The 21,896-nt window shown below is 46.7% G+C and overlaps 1 protein-coding gene across 3 annotated transcripts in view; it reads right to left on the bottom strand.

The window, feature by feature from the left end:
- Positions 1-20,515, bottom strand: part of LOC108940507 (nuclear factor of activated T-cells, cytoplasmic 1-like) — a 64,554-nt gene extending 44,039 nt beyond the window's left edge. The window contains exons 1-5 of one of the 3 annotated variants that reach the window (XM_018762745.2): positions 20,331-20,347; positions 20,074-20,205; positions 15,110-16,106; positions 13,258-13,417; positions 2,708-2,910 (exon numbers count right to left, since the gene is read on the bottom strand). In XM_018762745.2, coding sequence (XP_018618261.1) covers positions 2,708-2,910; positions 13,258-13,417; positions 15,110-16,106; positions 20,074-20,092 — 1,379 coding nt within the window. In that variant the 5' untranslated portion in view covers positions 20,093-20,205; positions 20,331-20,347. Of the gene's footprint in view, positions 1-2,707; positions 2,911-13,257; positions 13,418-15,109; positions 16,107-18,302; positions 18,397-20,073 lie in introns of those variants that run through there. The other 2 variants (XM_018762744.2, XM_018762742.2) reach the window with 2 other exon arrangements.
- Between the last annotated feature and the right edge of the window lie 1,381 nt (positions 20,516-21,896).

Here is a 21,896-nt window from a genome sequence, read left to right as displayed (position 1 = left end):
GGCCACACTTTTTAATGATTATGATGACTGCCATAGACAAATTGCAGAGAGACAGACTAATTTCCAAGTTTCACTGACCCACACGACTGAAGGCTAGTGAGCTGCTCTGTGTTTTTCATCCTGACTCCAGGATTGGAGTTTGATAGAGACCTCCGTGCCAACTAGAACAGCCCCATGGGGGGCCTAGTTCTCTGGCTCTTCAGATCCAAATTCTTCAAAGGGTTCTGTTTTCTAAATTAATTGCTTTAAGTTAAAGTTTTAATAGTCCACATAGGTTCCCATAGAGGAACTTCTTCAGTTTTGGTCTTTTTCCAGTAGAGAAAGCCCACAGGCCCCCTCCAGTCTCACCCCATCTTGTCGATGCCTCCCGCTTTTAATGCTTCAGACATGCGGAGCTTCAACCTTCCTAACCAACACTGCATTTAGCATTGGACCTTTTTTCTGAAGGGATTTTCCTCTGTGAGATTCTGCGGTGGAAAATGTTTGGGTTTTCAGACCGGTCTTTCATAAAATTAAATAAAACTGAGCTGGTCAGTAAAAAAAGAGAAAAAATAAAACCCAGTGCTTTGGGGATATGGTTTGGCATTAGCATTATTTTACATTCTGTCTTTTGGGCTGAAGTCCTGGAACGTGGTAAATGTCAGATTTTATACAAATTCATTTTTCCTCAACTTGAGCAACTCCAAAAAATATATAATATATAAAACTGAACTCTGTATGACAAAACTGAACTCTAAGAAGAGAGATAAACTTAACATAAAAAACTGCTTAAAGAAGGATCTCGTGAATTAAATTTTAATCAACATTATGTGTTCCTATATATGTGTGTATATACACACACAGACATACAAGTAGATAAAATGTAACTGTAATATTTCTGCTTCCTTATTTGAGGTTCATGTTTATTTATCCCCGTCCTGGGTGTGTCCCCTTCCCCCTCCGGCCTTACGCCCTGTGTTACCGGGTAGGCTCCGGTTCCCCGTGACCCCGTATGGGACAAGCGGTTCTGAAAATGTGTGTGTGTGTGTGTGTGTGTGTTTATTTATCAGACGCTTTGTCCAAAGCGACTTCCAATGAACTCTGTGTAGTGTTATCAGCCCACATACCTTTTTCACCGTGGTGACTTACAGTGCTAGATACACTACTTACACTGGGTCACTTATCCATACATCAGTGGAACACACACACTCTCTCTGTCACTCACACGCTATGGGGGAACCATGAACAGCATGTCTTTGGAGTGTGGGAGGAAACCCACGCAGACACAGGGAGAACATGCGAACTCCACACAGACTGAACCCATGTCCTTTCGCACCACCCAGGTGCTGTGAGACAGCAGCGCTTCTCACTGTGCCACCTTATCGCTGGAGGTAGCTCAAGTTTTATAATTTTTTTGTCCACAATGTTAATTTTTCCTATCATGCAGCGTTATGTAAAACAAACAGGAGGGAACACGCATAGAAAGTGCTGCACTCCCCACTAGAAGGGGTGGAGGGGTCGACACGTGCTACAACAAGGTGATGAAACATGGAGTTCAGATGAACAGAGTCATGGGCCGAGGGATGCAGGAGGGTGAGCTGAGTGCTGAGCGGCTTTTTCGGCAGCCATGGAAAGAGTCGATCATCACCGCCTGCTGGGCCTCCAGCCTACTCCTTCCTGCCGAAGCCTGGGAGGAGGGCTCTGCTCTCACGTTCTTCCTCACTCGGGTGGGAAACCGGGGAGCTCTGAAACCAAATCTAGTTTCCTGTGACATAAGGGCAGGACAGCTCACAGGGGACAAGAGCTGAAGTGCTACCGAAAACCTCAGAGCGGTCCAGTTTAACGCTTGAGTAGAGCTGCCTGGTGGAATGGCTTCCAAGACATTGAACCACTCACTATAGAAATGTCAGTCATGTGGCTGCAGCATCTCTCCGTTAGTCTGCTGTGTGCAACCAGTAAGTTTAGTGAAACTGGAAGGGATGCGTGGTTGAAAAAAATCCGTTGACCTTTATCAACCCAAAGGTTAAACCCCTGTACTTATCTACTGAGCAAATACGTATGCTGCATGTCCTCGGCAAGGTCTTGGATTGTGTCTCAACAAGTGGTCTTAGACTTAACCGTGGTATGCGGCTAAATGAGCATTCTTTGAGAATCATGTGTCACAGAGTAGAGCGTCTGTAAATTAATAAATGTAAAGGTAAAGTGTAAACAATCAGAAACATATCACCTTCAGGGCATCTTGATGTAACATGCAGCCTTTTTATCCTGTTTATAGACATGAAGTCGTAAATGACCAACATTCTGTCATTTCTTCTGATGACTAAGTAGAATCACCTCAGTCGGGGAATGTTGAACAAACAATGCCTGGTCACCACACCAACATGACTGGTGGGAACCCTGGAACGAAGAGCTTCAGTCTGCAGCTCCCTGTGGAGCACAACAGAACCCTAACAAGGCCCTAGACGCCCCGAGGAGACCCCCTGGGGACTCTGCTTCCGAGTTTTCAGGTGAGAAACGGATGGGCTTCGGGAGACTGACACAACAGAGCTGGACGCCTAAGGTCATGAAGATCTCCAGTCCTCATAGGTCTCATTGCTGCATGTTGGACCCGGGAGACACCAGTATGGACTGTAGTGGATGTGGAGGTTGCCTTTTGCCAGCTACCAGGATGAACGAAAAGACTTGTCAAGCGAGAAAAAGGCGACGATGTGCATTTCACAACACTTACAGGGCACGCATGTTATTCTCCGGAAGCAGGGGGATCTCCAGCACCTTGGTGTTGGACTGCAAGACCTCATGGCTCGCTGTGGACACTGTCTTGCCCGTGATACGGTGCACCTGGTAGAAGGCATGTGGGCGGAGCAGGCGGTCATCGGCGGTGCCGATGAAGAGCTGCAGAGTTAGTGGTTCGCTTTCCATGTAGCCATAGAGCTGTGGGTGGAGCAGAGAAATTGCAATGAGGCACCAGCACAAAACCAACACTTCCACCCATAAACCCCACCCATAAGATAACCTCGTTTACATTATAAAAAGCAAAATCCTGCAGGTCGCTGACCGTGAGTGGTTGTCGTGTTTGATTCTGTTCTATTTTTATGAAGATGGTTTGATGTCTGTTACAAGGTAGGGTTTCCTCAACTTCCTTCTGCTTAAGGTACTTAGCTTTCCTCCTTTTTAACTTTGGATCCTTCCAGCAACAAACGGTGTGAAGTATGAAGTAATGAAGCAGCTCTTCTGTCATTGTTCATCTTTAAAACTGCCCATTAAGAAAAAAAAAATGGCCATTGGGGGCTTCGCTTTCAGGGCTTTTCTGTTCATAGTGACTCAATGGAAAACGACGATTTTTCAGACTAAATAAGTCTCCTCTGAGGAATTTTGCTTACAGCTGATGAGGAATGTGAAAGCTACTGAACATCCTGTCAATTTATGCAGCAGAATATTTGTCAGAATCCTACCATTCCGTGTCAATTAGTCATGTGATTTTAGGACTACATGCTTTTTAGTGGCATTTCTTTAGGAAAAATAAAAACAAAAACCATGTTAATTTGGCTACTGCATTAAAAAGGTCAAAAATAAACAGTTTAATGTATACCAAAAGATAAATATATAGAAAAATACTGACATCTTAAACACACAAGCAATGGCAATTAGGGAAAAATGGCAGCAAGCGAGGGGGTGCGGTGGCGCAGTGGGTTTGACCACAGTCCTCCTCTCTGGTGGGTCTGGGGTTCGAGTCCCGCTTGGGGTGCCTTGCGACGGACTGGCGTCCCGTTCTGGGTGTGTCCCCTCCCCCTCCGGCCTTGCGCCCTGTGTTGCCGGGTAGGCTCCGGTTCCCCGCGACCCCGTATGGGACAAGCGGTTCAGAAAGTGTGTGTGTGTGTGTGTGTGTGTGGCAGCAAATGTTGATTTTTATTTTCTAATGTGCATAAATAGCAATGGCTTAAAGTTGACCTGTTTGAAAAGAGAAACTAAAGGCACAAAAACATAATTAACTGTGCAAAAGTCAGATCTTGAACCCAGGCTCAAGTTGACAGTTATTCCATTGGGGTTTGCCTGAGGGTTGCCACCATGCTTGCTCACTTTTAATGGGTCTCTCGAACCCGGGACAAATTGCCAGAGTTGGCCTCATGCGGAGATTAAAAGGCCGCTGTGTAGGAAGAAGGACTTCAAACGGGATCATGTTCCTCTCGCGGAAATGTGCGAACGGCTGCACCTCAGCGCAGAAATGTCAACAGAGCAGCGCACAACAATCTTTATCGTGAAACCCCCAACGGTGGCCTCTAGGAACATTTATTTATTTATCAGATGCCTTTTGTGTGAAACATTGCACAACACGGAGGTTGTTAGGCTGCTGACTCCCCAACTCAACAACTCGGGCAACTCATCCATGAAAATTATTATTCTATTTAATATTTCCTATGCAAATATAAGCCTTCCTTAATCAAATGAGTACTGCGATGCAAAGAAAACCAGTAAATCGATGGCATTTGCACGAAACCTTTAGTTCATCACAGACATAAATATTTGTGGGTAGGCTGTAGGTAGTGCAGCTGAAACTTTGAAACCCACCACCTGCTGTAGTACCTTTCATCAAAGACTTACCATGAATTGATACAGTAAAAATGACCTTGCTGTATAAACAAGTAAATCACTGTAAGCAGCAGAGTGTACAAGCCTCACATTGTAAGTCACTTTGGAAAAAGGCATGAGAGAAATAAATAAATGTATGAGCCCATGGTTTGGATGGTTATTATTAGTTGGCTTCATGCGTAAACAAGGTCACCCACTGGAAATGGGTGGCTAATAGAGCCTCTCTCTCTGCCATGGTGCATACTTATCAATTTACCACGTGTTGCCTAATGTGGGAATTTCTCAAAGCCATAAAAAAACTTTCAATTAAATCTGCGGTTGCTCGTAAGCCAGTTTGTAACGGTAAACTGTAAATCTCTGGCTATTTTCTATTTTTATATTGGGTAGGTTATAAAACAGCCTTTCATGGCAGCCAATGAGAAAGCAAAGCTCATTCTGCGACGTTCCATCCTCCTGGTTTCCAATGTATGTTCCACGTCAGCATTGGTGTGCGCTGCAGACTACTGAAATATGTCCCTTACTCATTCAGTCACCACAGTCTTTCCGGAACTCCTTGGCTGAGACTGGCATCTGCTTACGCCATGGCACAAACACGTTCACGGTGCTCATCAGTGTCGGATCACCATAGCCGCACATTTAATACTTATCCGGGGTGCTATCATCTCTCCAGCTGTTTTTTTCACATGTACTACAAGCACCACCCACCCTGTCTCCCATGGCTGAAAAGAAGTCAGTGAGGAACGGGAAAGATGTCTTATAGCTGCTGGAGCCTGTGGTATCCTGTCCTCAGAATCCCCACCCTCGTGACCGGTCCATTGTGCACTAGAGACCCGCTGGGCTGAGCTAACACAACGTTACCAGAACACCATGTGACCACAAAACTGGACTGCACTGGGAGGTTCTGGGAAATCTGACCAGGAGAGTAGATGGTCCAGAAGAACCTTGACTCTGTCTGCCCTGCCCTGCCTGTCTGTGTTTAGGCCAATGCGTGTGTGGCCCTAAGGAAGGTCACCCTGAAGCCAGGAAACCTGCCATATTCTCAGAACTCCCAAACAAACCATGTGTCGGGCAATAAAGGCAGGAAATTATTTGAAACTGGATTCATGCAACACTTGGGGGCAGCAGGTGGTATAGTGGCTACAGCAATTACCTTGCATTTGAAAAGCCCAGATTTAAATCCCCCTCTTGATATACCTTTGTACATATCTTGAACCGACACAGTAAGAATTACCCTGCTGTATAAATAACTAAATCAAAACAAGTAGTGCACAAACCTTGCACTGTAAGTCAAACTGGAGATGTCAGACAAATAAGGGTTAATAATGAAACCCGTAATCAGTTACCCCAGTAAACAGGGCTTATACAAAAACCCTGCAAATTACGCTCAATTATCTTCCGATATGAGCGTATGTTTCATGTACTCCATCACGACATCTAAGTCCTGACCGAGTGAAAACAGTAGGTCTGTCAGACAAAATAAAGCCCCTGTGTTTATTTAACAGACTGACTCATAAAACAGAGCCGAGACCACAGGCACCCAATGACATAATCAGATGAATGGGGTTTTAATTATCCTTCTATGGGGTCAGTGAAAGTGGGGAGGGGGTTGCTACGGAACAGGGGGTTCGGGCCATATTCACGGCTCTCGGAAGCTTGCCGTCCGCGTCTCCAGCATTTAAGATGTGGAAACTCTTTCAGACTAAACAATTACGAGGTCTCTCCGCCAAACACCACGCGGCGCGAGCTCAGCCAGCGGCATGCCCAGAGCAAGGAAAACAAGATTTAATGAATTCGTTTTTAATCTGCGAAACGATGCCACAACCAGCCCGTATCGGAATGGGGGGAAGGAATGAGACTGATCTAATTAGACAGCGCACTGATTGGCTGCCGTGTGCACCCTTCAGGATGTGTCTCTGTCCCCGCCCACTCTGATGGACCCAGTGACCCCATCCATGAGAGAGCGTAGAGTTCTTTTGCATAGCAAATCACTTGCAAAAACAGCAAGTCAATCTGTGGCCTCTGATCTTCATATGGTTTAAAAAATCCGCAATTTATTTTAGTTCGCATGAATCAAACATCGACATGATTTTCTTTTGATTTTGTTAAATATGAGGTTTGCAGTGGATGGGCCCATCCATGACATTTCAAACTGGTCATCAGAGAGTCACTCTGAGGTCAGGGGTTCTAGGTCTCAAGACAACAGTTACACATCAATCCAGACAGCAGTCTAGGGCTGCTCCCCTTGCCGAGCCGCAGATCTTACAGTTCGCCCAGCCACTAACAGTGGTCTACCAGCTGTGAGCATGTGAGCAATGGCAAGAGAGTCATGCACATGCGAGCACACACACACACACACACACACACACACACACACACACACACACACACACAGAGAGAACCTGAAAAAGCAGCCTTTCCAATATAAACAGTAGGTTTCGTGATCTTTGGATTTTTAAAATGCATAATTACAGGAAGTTAGCAGTAGGGTTTGAATACCTCATAACTCTATGGCCCTTCTTCATTTTTATAACTTGCGAGAAGTTCTTTCGTGCTGTGCCCAAATCAAAGCTGGAGTAACCTCACCTGTGGCAGAAGGTGATTAATGAGCCCAGGCATCCCCAGGTGATGTGTGCACACCCTGACAGAAAGGAGCGATCTCCACCCCCAGAGGCCATCCCAAATCTGTCTACCATATGGCTTTCTCCGTGCCCCGCCTCAGCTATGGTGAGAGTGCTCTTGGTTTCCCCACAGCACTTCTTAAAGCACATTCTCAGAAGCTCCAGCAAGATGGTGCACTAACCAGCTGTGCAACCATTTATCTAACCAAAGGGGCTCTTTAGCTAATACGGATGTCCGTGCTTTTCTGCCAGGCAGAGGGAATGTAAAGTCATTGGGCAAGTTTTACCTCTAAGCCTTGACTTCATTTTGCCAAAGTTAAATGTCAACAAATGACAAGGATCCTGTTGTTCCCTTTGAACCAAAGACATCACGGTTTTGAATATCCGCTGTAAGGGATGTCTCCTTTACAGTGAACATTTTATCCGAAATTCATGTCTATCTAATATACTCTTGGGCTTATTCAAACCACCAAATACGCATTGGGAAGGTTACTCATGAGTATCACTTCTTAACCACTGCTCCACCTACTGGGTGTCCGCTACCTACTTCAGGGTTAACAGGACACTACCCAGTCTACAGCAATGTTTAACGGGCCACCATCCACTCTCTATCAGCAGGAGGGGAACCTCCATCGCTGGTTAACATGGCGTCTCTCAAACTTCATCAGGGGTTAACAACTCTCCAGGCACAGATTTGTTTAACAAAATGAGCTGCTGTTCGACACGCTTGTTTGTTTAGGCTACCGGGAGCACGTTTCCAGCATCATTCCTGATCCTCTCATTACACCCATAAACAGAGGGGGCTCCTGTCTCTATGTAGCTATGCTATGAGGCCCCATACCCTCCATCTTCTCCTTGGGTTCGATATTAGGGCATGGGGACTAGCCCATAACCAACCACTCCCTAGCAGAGCAACATGCGATACCTGTTCTCACGGCGTGTGTTCCACTGTTGCCAAAGGCCTGTAGTGACTGAAGTGAGCTTTTGATTGAGAAAAGGTTTAAATTAGCCCATGGCCTGAAGAAATTAGCACATCACTAATAGTTTCACTGTAAAATGAAGGCTGGGGGTGAAGAAGATGTTCGGATGGACTAGTGTGCTCTCTGCTTCTTTTGCCGCAGGAATCAAAGCTTCCCAATATCTTACCTCGTAAATCTGTCGGATTCTGGTTATCACCTCAAACCGCTGAGAATGCAGGAGTATGATCCCGTTTTCCAGCTGCTGTTTCTCCACAATTAGTGGTTACCCCATACCAAGGTTGTGAGTAAGGAAAGCCCCCCAAAAAGGGAACACCACAATTGAGGAGGGGGTGTGTGCATGGGGGAGATGTTTCCACCCCACAATGCCACTGCCAAGGCTGTCTGCATGGCTCAAGATATCAAGACTGAGCAGATCAGAGTTTCAGAGAACGTGGGAGGACTCCCCGGCAACCAGGGCTCCCGGTTGAGGAAGAGCTTAATGCTGAGTCTGCGGCACCTCCCTAGTGGAACGCCCAGTGAATAAAAGTGCACTGTAGACAATGGAGAGGCAGTCTGAACTGAGATAGAGAGACAAGATAGTGAAAAGACCTGGAACCGGGCTGTTAACAGGCCCTGATAACTCCTACATCCCAGCAAGACCACTGTACTCCGTCGCCTCCAACTGCTTGGTGGTCCCACTCGCATGGGTCCAAAACCAATAGTCAGTAGGTTCTCAGTTTTCTCCCAGATATGGTATAATGAACTTCCTCCATCTCTTGGAACTTCTGAATCTCTCCCAATATTCCAGAATGATCTCAAACCCATCTCTTTTGGGCTCATTTCTCTCCAGATCTCCTAACTGCTCTGTAAACTTGCATCACACTATCTGTGATGATCACTGTTGTATTTCCTATCACTTCTATATGTAGCCACTTGTGTAATGTGCACTGGAAAAACGATGCTATTGGGCAGAGTAACTGTGCTTTGACAATCACATCTAAACTGGCAGCCTCTAAAACTCTTCATTCATAAATGTAATGCAAATATAAGTGAGCCGGGGCTATCACCTTCTGTCCCTTATGACGTATAGCACAATACAGCACAGTAAAGCTGTGGTCATGCAGTAAAAGTCACACAGCAAGGGAGACCGGACCTTTCCACTGGTCAACAACCTTGATGGGCATTGAATGTGTGAAATGACACCTGGTCACCCCATTTCCCAAATATTCTCAATAATCTACTTTTTCCTTCTAATTTCCACCCAAAAATTTCAGCACAATTATTACACTAATCTTGATCAATGATCAAATTCTATAATGAGAGATTAACATGACACGTGTCACCGCCATAATCCCAATACACTGTGGAACTGTACTGTCCAGTTGAACTGTGACAGTTCAGATCAAATCCAGAACCTGAAGCCTCTTTTATCGTTTAACCCTAGGGCTGCAACCGGGCGTTGAACTCCCTAGAGAAAATAAGTGTTTTTCCTCTACTGAGGACCTTGTTTTTCCTCTGGCATTTGGAATCAGTGTGTAGAAACTGCACATAGCTGTGGCCCAGGGAGCCCACCTCACCATGACAGCCATGATGCACAGGGAAGGAGCTGCCCTCTATTAAGGAGTCCAGACGATGAAAGACCCAAGGAGAAGGAGCTTTGGGAAGGGGAGAAGGGAATTTATTCACAGGCGGCCACAGAGCAAGAAGACCTTGTAATTTGGAGGCCTCTGCTAGAGTACTGCCTGTTCAGGACTCCCGCCGGGAACGCTGAGCCGAGCTCCCGCAAGGCCGTGTGGTTCAGACATCCAGCCTCTGTGGGAATGCCACTCGATATGATGTCAGAGAACTTGGGCGAACAAAGGGAGTCTGTATGTTTGGAAGTAGTCGTGGAGGTCTGCATTGAAACCATGCAGGGTGTGGATGCCGCAGAACTCATACAACCGTGGTGAGGTTTGAGAAAACCATACCACTGCATAGAGACGTCAGGTAAACCAAACGGATGCAAAGAAAGTGTGCACAATCGAGACTTCAGACAGACCAAAGTTTCCAAGCTGAGGGTTAAACCACCCATTGTATCTGTTCATTTAGCTGATGCTTTCCTCTAAAGTGACTTATGATGTTAAGCTACTTACAACTATTTACCCATTCATGCAGCTGGACAATTTTACTGGAGCAATTGAGGGTAAGTACCTTGCTCAAGAGTGCTGTAGTTGGAGGAGGAACTCAAACCTGTAACCTTCGGGCCCAAAGTAGTAGCTCTGACTCTGCACTACCCTACCAGCTGCCACCCTTTTGGTACTTAGCTATGTTAAGCACATACACCAAAGATGGGTTTGAAGGGCTGAAGCCACTCAACTGTCTGGTAGCCATAAATGCTGCTCACTGGCAAACACACACAAGTCAGAACTCAGCTATTAAATGCAACTTTCCTGCTTCAAATCATGAGTGAAGCAGCCATGACATTTGGGACATGCTGGTGGTGTGGGGGTGTGGGTAGGGAGGGGCACTGGCATGGGGATTAGGTCTGAGATTCGCTTGAAGAATGACTGCTCTTCCAGAGGTGACAGAGAGCTGAGGAACATCAGATGCGCTGCGAAGATGGGATCTCCCCTGAGTCGGGAGACTCTAATCAGCGGGAAACTGTGTCTCCAGGAGGGAGAGTGCAGGAGGGTGGCCGCCAACCAGGGCGTTCTCTGCTCCTTCACCCAACCCCCACCCAACCCCCACAACACCTTCTCGTCCTTCAGAGCTGTTCCCAGACACCTGCAGCTCATTACTCCCAGATGCTGGGGAACAGCTCCAAGAGCCCGAGAGGGAACAGGTTGAAAAGCCCTGAGGGGAAACAAGTCCAAAAGGCCAGGGTGATGGCCCTGTGGGGACCCTCCAGCTGACAAGTACTTGTTGTTGAAGGAACCTGAATAATAAATGCAATAAAACCTCTAACTGTGTGCAACAGCCCTTTGTATGTGAGATTACATCTCATGCTCTGTACACTCATCTTATCTGACTTCTCTCTTTATACCACAGGATGACCTCTAGGATGTGTTCAGTGGACAATGATCTCTTATGATTAAAGATCGTGAAAATGGAGATAATTCACACCAACTGCCGACTGTGTGTCAGCCTTTCATTTTATCCTCCCCAAGACTGAAATTTGCCTCTTACAGCACAGTCCACAGTAGGTGTGAAACATATACAGTGATGACATAGGCATATATTTTTTAATACTATACCTTAAAAGCACTGAAATATGAATGAGTAAGGGAAAAGAGGCTACACTCATGAGGGCTGCTGAGTGATCTATTCCTCACATGTTAAACTGGTGAAAGCGTATGACTAAAGCTTGGATAGTCTTGCCAGGTACCCCGCCATTTGTGACCACGATTGCTTCACCAAAGCCGAAAGGGGGGAGACCGAGTCCCCGCTGCCGTATGTGAAACCTGAGCTCCCTGGCTAACTGTCAAGTGGCTGCGCTCTTATGAAAGCCCCAAGATATTCCACTTGAAACCAAATAGTTTGTGAGTTAAATCACAGCAGTAGAAAAAAAAAAACTCAGACACACACACACACACACACACACACACACACACACACACACACACACACACACACACACACATACATACATGCATAATGTCCAGATTTCCAGTGAAGCAATAGGAGCTGGACAACAAAAGTGCGTCATTAGAGTGACCCTAGCAGCAGTAGGTCCTGAATCATTGTGGGTTAAAAATCTGTGCCTGATGGAGATCGCCTTTACGCCATGCATGTGAAGCTCATTAGTAGCATGTGGAGCTCATCAATCCGCCTGGCGAGGCAGCAGGTGGCGTAGTCATTATCAGTCTGGACTGGACAGACATTACAGGTTCAAATCCTAGACTTGAAACCACCACTGTGCAAATCCCCAAAGAGATTAGCCCGATTTTCTTCAGTGTAAATACCTAGTTTATAGAGGTACATCCAGGTAAATTTATTTAAAAAGCTTTTTGTAAACAAAAAATTTTTAGTTCAGAAGATTCAGTGACATTGAAAGTGAGACAGTGCACTGATGTATAGCTACCACATGGTTTCAGCTTTAAAGAGTGGAATGGAAGTGGCTAAAGCAGTCAAAACCACCCCCAATAGCTGAATCTTAGAACATGTGGGGAAAGCCTAGATATCACGAGACCTTCCTTTGCCCACCCTGGCAGTGAGAGGTCCCACACAATCCAAAGGGAATACATCTCGATCGTAAGGAGCTCTTCCTTCAAGTTAGACTGTGAGAAAATACAGATATTAAAAAAACAATGTGTTGCTGTTCATTTTGTTAGTCCCTGACATATATCACATGGAGTTTTGCCTTGGTATTGGATTCAGTGTGTTAAAGAGTTGCTTCAGGATAAAGAGGTAGAGCTTGGCTTTGGATTTAAATTGGAAACCTCCTGGTAACAACATTGGGTCCTTAATCACTGTCCTATTAACTACCAGCTTTGCAGCAGTCTGTAGAGGCTAGTCTTTACCTGCGGGGACATAGGCAAATGAAAACCGCTGCTCAGTCAAACCTGATTCGTCCAGCAGTCAGCACAGTAGCATGAAAAATCACATTTTCCTGACCCTTTCTATCTCTATCTGCTTGCCATTATGTTAGTACATCCTGTTAATCAAGGCGCTCTCCAGGGAATGGGAGCACACAAATACTCGCAAAGCCATCTGCAGTCACACACACACACACACACACACACACACACACACACACGCGCACTCAGAGTCACACTCTCTGACTTGACATCATTAGAACCTGCATGATGTGCATGATATGTGCAAGGATTCCCTTTGGTGCAATTTACATGTACTGTAATAATCAACTAGCAAAGCAACATCTAAGGTCATCATTCAGACTGATGCTGTATTCCCCTGAGGGGTGACTAGCACTTGTAAATCCTTTCAGAAAAAGTAAATGCAGTCACATGGAAGAAAGATTGTATCTCATCTGAGGGAAGTTGATTTTCAGTGTCATAACAAGGCAGCAACAGTCTGAAAAACCAACAGTGAATGAATATTAATAAGTGTGTAGACATCATTTGTGGTCCCAATGTAAATCTTCCATCTTTCGCCTAGGAGGAGGCCCTCGATACCTGTACAACGGGGTGTCCTTCGGACAGGGCTTTGACTGCCCCTCTGCTGCCCTCTGTCTCGTAGTGGGCGCGGTGGTGTGATTTGGGCTGCACCTCAATCTGCAGGCTGTAGGGTCCTGAGCAGGAGGGCAGTTGCCAGTCCAGAGCAGGCAGGGAAGGGCTGTGGAAAACAGAGACATTTACACACACATATGGAGGCACATACACACACACACACACAGCAGTGGGCACTGATACACATGTCATGGTCAGTGTTTTTGTACATTTATATTTATTAAGTCAACTAAATATTTAACTTTTTTCCAAAGTGGCTTAATGTTAAGTTACTGACACTGAATGACCTATTTATACAGTTGGGCAATTTTTAATAGTGACTTAATCAAGGGTACTGCAGCAGGACATGGGGTTCAAACCTGGGTCCTTCAAGTAGAGGGTGGCAGCACGAACCATCATGCCAACTGTGACCCCCCCTTATTCTCAGCCAGCAAAAATTCAAAAGCAATGTATAGAAAAAACCTAGTGGCTAAGGATCTAGTATGGAAATAGCAACTAAATACTACTGTAATAATGATTCTACACTGCTTTGGAGAAAAGAAGGAAGAGAAATAAGATAAGGGCATCAGCTGAGGCAAACACCAAAAAAGCAGTAAGTTTGAAGATTATAGCATGTGACGTGAAAGTCACATCAGACAAACAGAAAAAAAATTGTCAAAAAAAGTCCATTGTACTGGATATCTGTTCAAAATAATCCTTTGACCCAAAAGCAAAACATGAAAAGAAATCTGTGATCGTAGTCTGGGAGGTCTGGTGTGTTTGTTGACCCATGACCGGCCGATTTCCCCTTATCTTTATCGCTGCAGTCAAAGCATGACATCACTCTGGCAGTGGAAAGGATCGCGTTGCGAACGGTGGGCCGCACTATAGCTCCGCCCCCCCACCCCCCCACTCTCCTGTCACCATCACTTCCTGTCTGAGATTATCTCCATCAAACACTTGATTTCCTGCAGGAAAGTGTGCCAGCCTGGTGGCACAGAAAGCGAGAAGAACATGAAGAGCGAACGAAAAATAAAAATGGTTTTGTTGTAAAATAAGGAATACACGCCAGCTAAACAGCTCTGTCTGTGTGTGTGTGAGTGTGTGTGTGTAAGCATGTGTGTTTCAGCATGTGTGTCTGTTTGTGTGTTTCTGTGGTTACCGCCGCACATACACAGCCCCTCCCTGAAAATATGATTTATGAAACATTTCTGAACTTCAAATGAAAATCCTGCTTGGAGTGTGCCTCTCTGTGACCCTGCTGTTTGGTCTTTGAAGATAAAAAACATTAGGCCCAGATAAATAAACAAAAATAATCTTAGGAAAAATAAAAAAAGACATAAGATACTGAAAGAAAAAATGTATGTTTGGATGGATTGTTTGAGCGTGTGGGAACCACGGAGCAGCCCTTGATTTGTATGTACAAGTGTCCATTAATCATGGAGAGAAGTAAACAGTCACGGCTCCATTGCAGGACCTAAAGAACGTAACGTACAGAAGTGTGGCCCCAGATTTTGCCCCCTCTTTGCTACTGGATAAAACGAACATTTATTTGTTTAGCTGACACTTTTTTCAAAAGCAAATGACAATGTTAAGCTGCTTACAGTGATTCACCCATTTGGGTAAATTTATGGATCACGATCATTTTTACTGTATCAATTCAGGGGAAAGCACCTTGATCAAATGCACCACAGTAGGATGGAGAATGGCACCCAGATCCTTCAAGAGCAAGTCAATGGCTCTAACCACTATGCTCCATCCTGCTTTGGCTGCAGGGTATCGGGGATAACGCTCTGAATGACTCCATCCCCCCACTTACCTGATGTAGGGCTTCGGCTTAGGCCAGGAGTAGGGGTACTGGGGTACGTCAAGGAAGCTCCCGCCATAGTTCTCCTTCTTGAAAGGCCCACGAGGGCCATGAAAGTCATCCTGCGTCTCTTCCAGGTTTAGATCGTCCCCTCCAGGCTCCACCTTGAGGCTCACACCTGGGCTGGGCTCTAGAGTTGTTTTGCGGGCCTTGAGCGGGACACCCTCAGCCAGGTCGCCCACGCCATCAGTGCTGAGGGCATTGATGGCTGCCACGATGGCTGAATTGGTGTACTGGTTGGTGTCAGGGGCCCAGGTGTCATCTGTGGCACTGAGGAGCGGAGAACCCTGTGGCGAGGGCGTAGCGGAGCGCCGGGGTGAGCGTGAAGTCTGCCCGTATGGGCCCCCACTGAAGCTGTACTTGCGCTTGGCGCCACCACAGGGCGAGCCGGCGCGTGGGGAACCGGATGGAGAGTGGCGAGGTGAGCCGCCGCCAAGCGTACAAGAAGCCAGGGAAGAGGAGCCCTTTGGGGAAACACAGGGAGACTGCCAGGGCGAGTTCTGTGGCGAGTTGTCGTAATTGTAGGAGAAACCCGACTCATAGGAGGAGGCCTCAGAGTGGCAGCTGCGTGATGACAAGCTGCTGGCTGGACTCAGGCAACTAGGGTCGCGATAGCCATCAGCACTGGGCAGAGTCAGCGTTACCACCGAGTTGAGACGCTTGGTCATGGGTGCCCGGCTCTCCTCGGCTTCATCCTCAGGGAACTGGCTGTAGGCTGTGATCTCAATGCGGGGGCTCTCTAGGGCGGGGGCGCCATTGGGCCTGTGGCCAGGAGAGAGATAGTACCCGGATACCCCTGTGTCCTCCAGCATCCCGTAGGCTGCCTGGTGACATGAGGTCACAGAGATGATGGGGCTGGATGGAAGGCCATGATACTGGGAGGGAAGACAAGGGTTCCCCATGCTAAATGGCAGGGACATGCTGACATTTGGAGCATAGCTGAAGGCATCTGAAAAAAAGAAAAAAACGCCATTTTGATAACAGAACACACACCCGAGAAAGATAATATTTTAAATTATGGCAAATAAATTACAGTATGTCTCTCTACCCGTGCTTGTTCAACTCTTCTGCAGAGAATACATAGCCTGCATAAACTCTGCGAAACAAAACAGTCATACCTATGACACCCTTTGCGTATGTATGGATTCCACCTTAAATGCAAAATTCACAAAGCAGAGCAGTAAAGACAAAAGAAATGAATGAAATTAATGCAGCTGAACTGACACCCAATGAAAGGGTTAATGGAGGCTGAGAACTTTTTAAAGCCAAACTGTAACTGAGAAGAGGACCGCATGGTGGTTCTGGTCTTGTGCCGCTCAGCTATCAAGAAACACAAATTCAAACTGGGTCGAACCTATAACCTATAGAATAGTTCGCACAGCCAGGGTAAGTGAACCCGGCGCGCCGCCGACTCACTCCACCAGAGCTCCTACGAGGAAATGCCTGCCTGGTAAGCTGAAGCGGGGGAATATATTAAATGAAACTCCTCATAAAGCTCAGTTCTCCTAACCTGGAATGCGGCTTTTCGGTTACGACCGTACTGGTTATTATGAGAGGAATGCCATCCTCTTGTGGGTCCGGCTCTCTTGGGCCATCGAAAGGTCATGTGTCACATGTACCAGGCCACATCTCGCCTCATGTACTAAAGATGCCATCAGGCCGCATTTGCATGTGCTGAAACACTTCGCTTCAGGTCAGGAGATTTCTGTGCTGTAAATTATGATCGAGATTGAGAACGTAAAAACAACACCGGCAACACCAACTCTTGGACGGAGTAGACGGATTAAACGGTAAGCGAATAAACCGTTCCCGTGTGGAAGTCCTGAGCTTGTTTATCGCCGTCTGGGAAAAACATCGAAATTTCACAAGGAGCATCAAAGATTTCTCTGCAAGTCCAAAACCTTGTATTACTATGATCATAATAATACATGTCAGACATTTTTGGTGAAACAAACAAGAAAGGTAAAAAAAAATCGCTTCAGGTTAGCATGTTGCTAATTCGCTGGTTGTGGGCCGGCAACACGTGTCCCGCTTGCGGTGTTTGTCTTTAACGAAGAGAAATGGCAAATGGGTGCATTTCGACCAAACTCATTTCCCCCCGCGTTCTAAGTCTGTGACGAGCACTATCAAACTTTCACCACGTGACACAGCCGTGCAATCGCAAACCGCGGAGTGTGTGGGCCCAGTGTCTAAAATTAGTCCAACTTGTGACTGTCAATTTCCACAACTAGTCGTAGTGCAGACGTAGAGCGCTGTACAGGACAGAAAAGTAGCATGTTTCACAATATATTACAGACACACACACACACACACACACATACGCAGACATACATCCACAGATGGGGATGTGTAAACACACACAATCGCACACTCACTCGTGTAAAGTACACTCGAACACACACACACACACACACACACACACACACACACACACACACACACACACACACACCCAGATGCAAACATATTCGGATACACATACACAGTCAAACACACACACATCCGCAGATATTCACCCGCTAGGACGTGCACCATCGCTTACGGGGGATTTATAAACACACGCGAGATGCTCGGACACATAAATGCTCACATGCCAAGAAACACTCACACACTCAGATTCACACGTGCACGGGGATGCTTAAACACACACCCGGACCCCCAGATGTACACAAACACTCACACTCATTCACAGGGATGTATAAGCACACATACACACAGACACTAAGGAACACTGTCACACGCAAAGACACACACACACACACACACACACACACACATATCCACAGGCAGGTATACAAACACACGCAACGATAGACTCTGAGGGAATCCCTTGTACTGCAACTGCGCCAGACCCGAGGATACATGTAGCGTGCAGCTGGAAACACACACAAGCACATGGCACACGGCCGGTGGTTTAACTCACAGGCTTCCACACATGACACACGCGTTTACTGGGGTAACACCTCACCTGACACACTCTGATGATCATGTTGTACTTTAATAACGAAATAATGCCCAGAGGCCAGAGGGAGTCATTGAGGTGGTTAAGAGTCACTGCCACTTTTTGGCAGTTTGTCCTGAACAGCAGCGTCCCACAGACCCCACCCCCACCCCCACCCCTACAGACAGACACACTGTTACACACCTTTCCTGCTGCTGGGCTCTTCTTCTTGGCTGTATTCAAAGAGAAAGTTAAAGTCGAACTCTTGCTCCTCGCTGAAGGAGGACATCCTGTGGCCTTCGGGACCAACGTGACTGACCTTACACTGCTTTTACGCTGTTCTAACCCTGCTCTTACACTGATGTTACACTCAGCATCTGACTGTCAGAATTGCGCGCGCAAGCAGGTTTTGAGTTGTTGGCGGGGCGCACCGCGCACACCCACACGCGGCGTCACTTTCACTGGCGTACGCTATCTCTGCGCATCTCGCGCTTTGCATTTCCGGGTGCGAAGCCGTGCAGCGCGTGCTTGCAGGGCCCACGGGGTCGCCTGCTGGCAAAGGCGTGACACAGCACGAGAAAGCGACAGAGCAGGTGCCGAGGTCAAAAGGCGCGTGGCACATCGACAAAAACTCGGTCCAGGTGTGCAGCCATCGGCTCGGACCGTTTGCGAACGTGTCAGTGAGGTCACCACGGGTTGAACTTTGTCTGCACGTGTAAGAGCGATGCTGATCGACCATTGAGCTTAACCCTCGTAGAAGCGGAGGCCCTCGCAGTCTCCGTGCACCCGAGAAGGGATGCTCATGGGCTGCGTCTGTATCCATGGCAACCCGTCACCTGGAAGCAAGCTGACTCCCGTATGCGAGGAACCTGCCGCTATCAGAAAGGCGGGAGATCTCCAGAGGCAGACGCTCCCGACATCGGACATCCCCAGCGCTTCAGTGTTCCTCTGGTTCTGCTCAGCAGGTGTTTTAACTGGCAACAGTCCCATCTCTCCTCTTAGTTTCACAACTTTCTATACCACACATCTCACATCTTGTTGCACACCATGCATGCAGTTACATATGAAATGAACTCAAAATTCAAGCTACATTTTCAACTTGTGCATAGTGAAAACTAATTACTGCAACCACCACCAACACTACTACTACTACAATAATAATAATAATAATAATAATAGAAACTATCTATCCATTCATTCACTCACCCACCCATTTTTGAAACCGTTCAATATCACGATATATTATTATTTCTATTTAGCCACAAATATTTCTTGTTTTCATATTATTGTTATTGTTATTATCATTAGCAGTAGTAGAAAGAGGAGGAGTATTTAGTTGATGTCTTCATCATCAGAAGAACACTTTTGTACAGTAGTTACAGAGCTGGCTGTTGTTACTAGAGTAATTTGCGGTAAGTACCCTTTTCGGGTCGCTTCTACGCCGGGACTGGCACCTACACCCTCGCCTCGAATGCCAGGTGACGGCTTTAACCACTACGCCACCCGCTGTGAGGACCGAGACGTCGCTTCGCTCCACACATCAGACACAGAAATGAACGGCAGTGATTTTTCTTCGACACTAGTTTCTTTCACACGTGTGTGTCCCCCGGCCTGGCCTGGAGTGTGTTTGTCGCGCGTCTCGCAACGCAAGCAGTGTGTGTGTGTGTGTGTGTGTGTGAGGCTCGGAGCTGTCAGTGTCATCACACCGCGTTACATCATTACGGTCATTGTCATTACGTCTGCAGGAGTTTCTCCAAGGTATTTTAAGGTGAGGCTTCGCAGGAGGACGCGCGTGCCTGGAGCTTCCTGGACCTGGAGCATCAGGGAACGAGTCCATGACATCGCGCTCTTCGTGTCCAATTTAATCTTTAATTCCCTCTAATTTCCTCGCTCGTACATAATAAGAAACGGCAGCGGCGGTCATGATGACTCTGAGTCTGGGAAATGATGAGTGAATGGCAGCCGGGGCTTTTACCTTCTTCTGCTGATTTCATGCTGGAGGAGGAGAGGAGGAGCCGCAGCACCGAGGGTTCCGAAGGGGTCACGAGGTCCGAGCGGTCCGGGGTCCGAGGCGCGCGCACTGCGCTGCTTCTGCTCCGCGAAGATGCTGAAGACGATCAGAGCGCCGGAAAGTGCGGAGAGGGAGGGGGTGGGGGTTAAAAAAAAAAAAAAGCTCTCAGAGCATGAGTTGAGTGTGTGAGCCGTGAGACGGTAAAGTGTAACAATACACACTTTATTAATCCACACTGGGTTTATTAATCCACACTCCTCCGGGGCGGTGCATTAAAACGCAAAGCCGCTGGAATATAAGAGCCGAGCGCTAAACGCGTCCAAAGGCAGGACTCGAACCTATAACCTACAGAACAACTTGGGCAGTGAGGGGACGTGAAGCCGGTGCGCTGCAGACTCGCTCCTCCAGAGCTCCTCCGACTCCGAGTGACGCGCGGCTCCTCCTTTTAAAGCTGGAAAACACCTCGGACCCGCAGCACCGCCCCGCCGGCGCTGACGCGACCCGACGAGTGCGTGTGTGCGTGTTTGTGTGTCTGTGTGTGTGTGAGCGCGCGCACGTGTGTGCGTGTTCTCACAGCTGCTGCTCTCCTTACCCTTCTCCTCTCCAGCTGCTCTCGTTCTCCTCTCTTTCAGCTCTCCCTCTAGTCTTAGCTCCTGCTGTCCATCTCCACCTCTTCTCCTCCTTCTTTTCTTTATCTCAATTCATTTCCTTTTCATCTCCTTCTTCTCTTCATCTCTTTCCTCCTCCTTTCAGCACTCCTCCTCCTCTCCATCCCCTCTCCAGTTTCTCCCATTGTCCTCTTTGTCCGCTCTCTCGCCTTTCCTCCTCCTCTCCATCTCCTCTTCATCTGCTCTCCATCTCCTCTCCATCTCCACCCTGGCTCTCTTGCTTCTCTCAGAGGAAGCCAAGGTTGCCCGATCCTTTCCGCCCTGCGGACGTTGGACCACCGGTTTCTCTGTTTGTTTTGATGATCTGAAACCAAAAGCTTCCTCAGTTTGTTTTATTCCCAGGACTGTTTATGTAAAGAACAGCATCCAAACACAAATATCTCTTCCTTTAAGTGAACTGGACATTAAATTGTAAACAGTTATAAAAACATTGTGTATTTTTGTTTAAAAGTAACTTTTCTGAAGATCTGGGGAAATATCAGGCCACAATAATAAAATAATTGAAAAAAAAACCTCTAAAGTGAACTGACCTGTTTTTTTTTTTATTACAAAGTCATACATTTCGATGTATTTTGAGGGAAGAAAAATACTCACATGTAATCCAAGTCTTCAAAATGCACCTTCCCAAAAACTGAATGCAGTCTATTTCAATCAAAAATCAAAAGAGGGATTTGAATTTTATAGGGACATATTAATGGCTTTTTCCTCATATGTGAGGGAAATTGGTTTGTGACATTCCCTGACTCAACAAGGCATTTTAGGAAAAGTTGTGTAAAGAAACAGATCTCTTTCCATTCTATAAAAATGTTTTTTTTTTTTTTTTTTTTTTTTTAACTATCGGTAAAATGAAGCAGACTGCTGCTGAGTTGCGTTACAGAAGCATATGTCATCTAATTCCGTCTCGGGGGCCTATAATTAGTGACAGTCCGAATAATTTGCTCAGAATTGGAGCCAAGAAAGCCTCTTTTCCCCCTGAACCCAGAGAACAGCTGGCAGGTAAAGCACATGATCATCACATATAAATAATCATGAGCATATTTCACAAACCGTTGGGTGGTGGTGGGGGGGGCACTCAACCCCAATGCCTCTGCTTCTGCTCACTCTTGTATCCTGAATCAG

This window comes from Scleropages formosus, chromosome 18, assembly GCF_900964775.1.
Source record: "Scleropages formosus chromosome 18, fSclFor1.1, whole genome shotgun sequence".
In the NCBI taxonomy this organism is placed as follows: domain Eukaryota; kingdom Metazoa; phylum Chordata; class Actinopteri; order Osteoglossiformes; family Osteoglossidae; genus Scleropages; species Scleropages formosus.
This window is presented reverse-complemented; position numbering and strand designations above follow the sequence as displayed.